Source organism: Gadus chalcogrammus, chromosome 9 (genome assembly GCF_026213295.1).
Source record: "Gadus chalcogrammus isolate NIFS_2021 chromosome 9, NIFS_Gcha_1.0, whole genome shotgun sequence".
NCBI classification, from domain to species: Eukaryota; Metazoa; Chordata; class Actinopteri; order Gadiformes; family Gadidae; genus Gadus; species Gadus chalcogrammus.
In genome coordinates this window covers 10986048-10991047 of record NC_079420.1, presented here as the reverse complement: position 1 = coordinate 10991047, position 5000 = coordinate 10986048, and the positions used below count along the sequence as shown (strand labels likewise).

At 51.5% G+C, this 5000-nt stretch overlaps 1 protein-coding gene across 2 annotated transcripts in view; it reads left to right on the top strand.

Moving 5' to 3' along the window:
- The window catches only part of elmo3 (engulfment and cell motility 3), a 27187-nt gene that overhangs the window by 10423 nt on the left and 11764 nt on the right, over positions 1–5000 (top strand). For both annotated transcript variants that reach the window (XM_056598465.1, XM_056598464.1), the window contains exons 10-15: positions 974–1024; positions 1551–1673; positions 2104–2226; positions 2695–2799; positions 3100–3208; positions 4693–4829. In XM_056598465.1, coding sequence (XP_056454440.1) covers positions 974–1024; positions 1551–1673; positions 2104–2226; positions 2695–2799; positions 3100–3208; positions 4693–4829 — 648 coding nt within the window. The remainder of the gene's footprint in view (positions 1–973; positions 1025–1550; positions 1674–2103; positions 2227–2694; positions 2800–3099; positions 3209–4692; positions 4830–5000) is intronic.

The window sequence follows — 5000 nt, the reverse complement described above, 5'->3', positions numbered from 1 at the left end:
CTGTCTGTCTGTCTGTCTGTCTGTCTGTCTGTCTGTCTGTCTGTCTGTCTGTCTGTCTGTCTGTCTGTCTGTCTGTCTGTCTGTCTGTCTGTCTGTCTGTCTGTCTGTCTGTCTGTCTGTCACAAACACTCTGCTCACTTCAACAAAAGCTCCTCTATTAAGACCCAGACTGCTTCAAAAGCAGATCAGCAAGCAGCTCAGCAAGCTGCTCAGCAAGCCACTCAGCAAGCAGGTCCACGAGGCGCTCTGCTTGGGGTTGGGCCGTTTGTTTAGTACCAGGGAGAGAATTCTTCCTCAGGGGTCAAAGTACACACACACTCCCTCGCCCCTTCGCGTGATCACTGGCGTTACACCGCCTCCCCCTAGCCGAACTCTGTCACTGCACCCGCTACAACGCCACCCAGTGGCTGGACTCTGTCACTGCACCTGCTATACCGCCACCGGCTGGCAGGACTCTGTCACTGCACCCCGTCTGTATTTTAGTCTACTTCAGTGTGACATTACTTCAGTTTGAATGATTGGTTTCGCTTTCATATGAGCAGTAATTATTTTTTTCCATGTTCTGAGAATATAAAAACTACTGAATATGTTTATGGTTCCCTCTTTTATACATTTAGGAATAGAGAGAACTTTGTCACTTTACTGGACTATGTTCCCAAATGGGAATTTCCGATTTCACAATTAGGCTACGGAATCTTTATATTACAATATATTATGTGTCATGTGATATAGTAAATTATATGATATTATTGTGTTTTATATTCAATTGTACTGTTATGTACTATAACATACTATACTTTACTATAATAGTACTTTGATTAGCCTTAGCACTAAAACTAAGTTAAGCTACACTAGTGAAGGATGATTAAGGTATGATTTAGCTCATGATTAGCCTAGCATGTTTGTGTTCCTATTTAACCAGCTAGTTAAGATAGCTTTACATCTTACTAACTCTTGTATCCTCTCTCTTTAGGAGCTGTTTGCGTTCTTATCTAAGAAGAATCTGCGCCAGTACATCTACAAGGTAAACACACGCATTACCCTGGTCAAGGATGTGAAGCTGGTTATACTGGTTTTGGTCTGGTTCTGAGTGAACTGGGATCCAGCAATGCTACTGTGTTACAGCAGAACCTCTGGTCCAGCGGTCCTACTGTGTTACAGCAGAACCTCTGGTCCAGCGGTCCTACTGTGTTACAGCAGAACCTCTGACCCAGCAGTCCTACTGTGTTACAGCAGAACCTCTGGTCTAGCGGTCCTACTGTGTTACAGCAGAACCTCTGGTCCAGCGGTCCAGTATAATCCAGAAATCATACCAGAGTACCTTTATTTCCCTGAGTGGATGAATGAGCTTTAAATAAGTACTTCTAAGTGGACAGTCTACACGTTGCTATGCGTTGCCTCAAGCAACATGATTGGTCGAAAGAAATACAAAGCGAGAGATTTGTGCTTGACCCAGTCGAGTGCTGGTCTGGCTCAGACTGTAGATGTGACCTGAGGTCCTTCAGTGAGACCGGGTGAGTGGTGTGGTGACGCTGTGCTGCTGGTCTCAGAACATCATCCACAGCTCAGGGGCGGTGGGGGACGAGATGGCCCACTACCTGTACGTCCTGCAGTCCGTCACCCTCAACCACCTGGAGCCCCGCATGAGGACCCCCCTGGACTGCTACAGCCAGGTAGAGCGCACGCAGCACGCACCACCGCACCCGGCACGCAGGACCGAACACACAGCCGCACAACCAATCGCACGCACATCCGCACCCGGCACGCAGGGCTGAACACACAGCCGCACAACCAATCGCACGCACATCCGCACCCGGCACGCAGGGCTGAACACACAGCCGCACAACCACACGCACACACAACCGCACCCAGCACGCAGGGCCGAACACACAGCCGCACAACCACACGCACGCACAACCGCACCTCTCACGGCCGCACGCACGCACGGCTGTACGCACACAGACACACACACACACACAGACACAACCACGCACACACATTAAAATGCACTCACACACGCAAACCCATGGCACGCACACAGACACACACTGACTGACCTGTGTGTCTTACTGTGTGTCCCCCCTCCCTCCCCCCCCCCCCCAGGACCAGAGGGAGGTCCTCCACACGCTCCGCCAGGCGGCGTTCGAGACGGAGAGCGAGAACAGTCTGAGCAACGAGCGCCGTCGCTCCCTCTGCGCCAAGGAGTTCAGGAAGCTGGGCTTCAGCGTGAGTCCACCAATCAGAAGGCTCCGTTACAGGGGCCCGCCTACCAATCAAAACGCTCCGTTACGGGGCCCCCCCCCCAATCAGCACGGCCCATTACGGGGTCCCGCCCACCAAACAGCACGCTCCGTTACAGGGCCCGCCCCCCACCCAGGGGACCACGAAGGAGAGTGTCTGGAGGGAGGGAGGGAGGGAGGGAGGGAGGGAGGGAGGGGGGGAGACGCGGTTCTGCTCCGTGTTCAGATATCACCACTCACCCGTAAGACTGTTCTGAACGTTGTTGTGGTTCTGTTGTTATGAGAATGATCAAACCCTGTTTCTGTGTGTGTGTGTGTGTGTGTGTGTCTGTGTGTGGGTGTTTTTGTCTGTTTCTGTGTGTGTGTGTGTGTGTGTGTGTGTGTGTGTGTGTGTGTGTGTGTGTGTGTGTGTGTGTGTGTGTGTGTGTGTGTGTGTGTGTGTGTGTGTGCTCAGAACAACAGTAACCCGGGTCAGGACCTGGTCCGCGCCCCCCCGGGCCTCCTGGCGCTGGACACCATGGAGTACTTCTCCTCCCGCTATCCGGACGCCTACAGCAGGGTAGGAGACACCTCCTGCTCCTCCTCCTCCTCTGGGAGACACCTCCTCCTCCTCCTCCTCCTCCTCCTCCTCCTGCTCCTCCTCCTCCTCTGGGAGACACTTCCTGTATGTTAACTTCTCCCCTTTTTCTCCTGCCTGTCCCTCCTCTCCCCTGCCCCTGTCTCTCCTCCTCCTCCTCCTCCACATCTCCTCTCTCCTCCACCTCTCCTCCTCCTCCTCCTCTCTCCTCCTCCTCCACCTCTCCTCCTCCTTCTCCTCCACCTCTCCTCCTCCTCCTCTCCTCCTCCTCTCCTCTTGTAGTTCGTGTTGGAGAACAGCAGTAGGGAGGATAAGCACGAGTGTCCGTTTGCCCGCAGCAGCATCCAGCTGACCCTGGTCCTCTGTGAGATCCTCCGCATCGGGGACCCGCGTGAGTCACTGCTACCGCTAGCTCCATGAGTAGCGCGCTAGCGAGTTAGTTAGTTTGGTTATTTCACTGCTAGAGCTTACTAGTTAGTGAGTTAGTTAGTTAGTTTGTGAGTTAACCGCTACAGCTAGCTCAATAGTTAGCTCTCTACTGAGTAAGTTAGTTGGTTCTCTGTTACAGCTACCTCAATAGTTAGCTCGCTAGTGAGTGAGTGAGTTAGTTTAACGCTAGAGCTAGCTAGTTAGTGAACCGCTAGAGCTAGCTAGTTAGTTGGATAGCTAGTCCACCCCTAGAATCAGCTAGTAAGTTGGATTGTTGGCTAGTCCACCGCCACGGCTAGCCAGTTTGCTAGATAACTAAGAAGATAGATAGCTAACTAGTCCACTGCCAGACTTAAGGTGCCAACACACCAAGCGCGTACCTCGCGTACCATGTACGCGCGTAACGCAGCTAAAATGTTGCTTGACCATTTTGTGTCAAAAATGGTCAGATACGCGCGTACGCATACGCGCGTAGATGAGACCGCCCAAAACTCCCCCCCCCCAGCCTGTGGCTGCGCTGGATTTAGGAGTCCGAGGAAGGAAACCCAAACGCCGCCGTGTTTGGGTGGATGATAGAGCTTGGATCGGGTTAGATTAAATAATCTCGGATATAAATAACAATAATTGGGTTAAATAACCTCACATGGTGTGTCTGCTGTGTTTCCAGCATTCGTAGTGTTGATCAGCAGAGAAATAGTCCGCCAAGACGTTGAGGTTGCTTAGCAATCAGAGACTCTGGCCATGCAAGTGAACGGAGCGTTCACTCTTCGTCATAACTATCAAACCAAACATCCTTCACATTCACCGAGCGAACATTATGAAAGTAAAATGCACATTTCTCGCTAGAAATGTTTCCATAAACGCATTTAATGGCGTAACTATGTTACTATTTCCACCCAGAATAAAGAAAAATGTCGGCCGTATGCTTCTGTGCAAGCGACACTACTCTCTGCCAGTGACGTCGGGACAAGCTCCACGCTGATTGGCTATTGCGGCTAAGCATCACGCGTATGAGCGTAAAAAGTTCAATTTTTTGAACTCCTCACGTACGTGCGTATATATACGCGCGTATATGTACGCACGTATATATACGCGCCTCATACGCCCCTAACGCGAGTAAAATGTTGCTTATACGCATGTAATACGCGCGTAAACCAATGCTTCCCTATGGAAAAATTGCCGATTTTATACGCGTGGTACGCGGGTAACGCTTTTGGTGTGTCCGCACCTTTATTGAGTTAGTCTCCTACCAAGTAAGTCAGCTATTTATTATAAAGCATAAGTTAAACCAGTACCTATATTGTAAACTAGATAGCAACCTAGCTACCCAGCTTAAACCATTTAAATCGTGTGCTACAATGCCGGTATTCACAGTTTAGGTCATAGTGTTCGACGGTAAGAGGCCTCTTCTGTCCAAAGATTAAAACCTTCACTGCCCCCCCCCAGCCTCGGAGACGGGTGCCGACTACCACCCCATCTTCTTCAGCCAGGACCGGCTGGTGGAGGAGCTGTTCTGCGTCTGCATCCAGCTGCTCAACAAGACCTGGAAGGAGATGAGGGCCACGCAGGAGGACTTCGACAAGGTGCCCGAGACCCCGTCGTTACTCCTCTCCTCCCTCCTCTCTCCTCTCTCTCCTCTCCCCTTACCTCCTTTCCTCTCCTCCTCCTCCCGTGTCTCCCCATGCCCTCTAAGGCCCCGTCCACACGAAGCCGATTTCATGGCGAAACCGCAAAGGTCTTGTACGGTTCGGCCT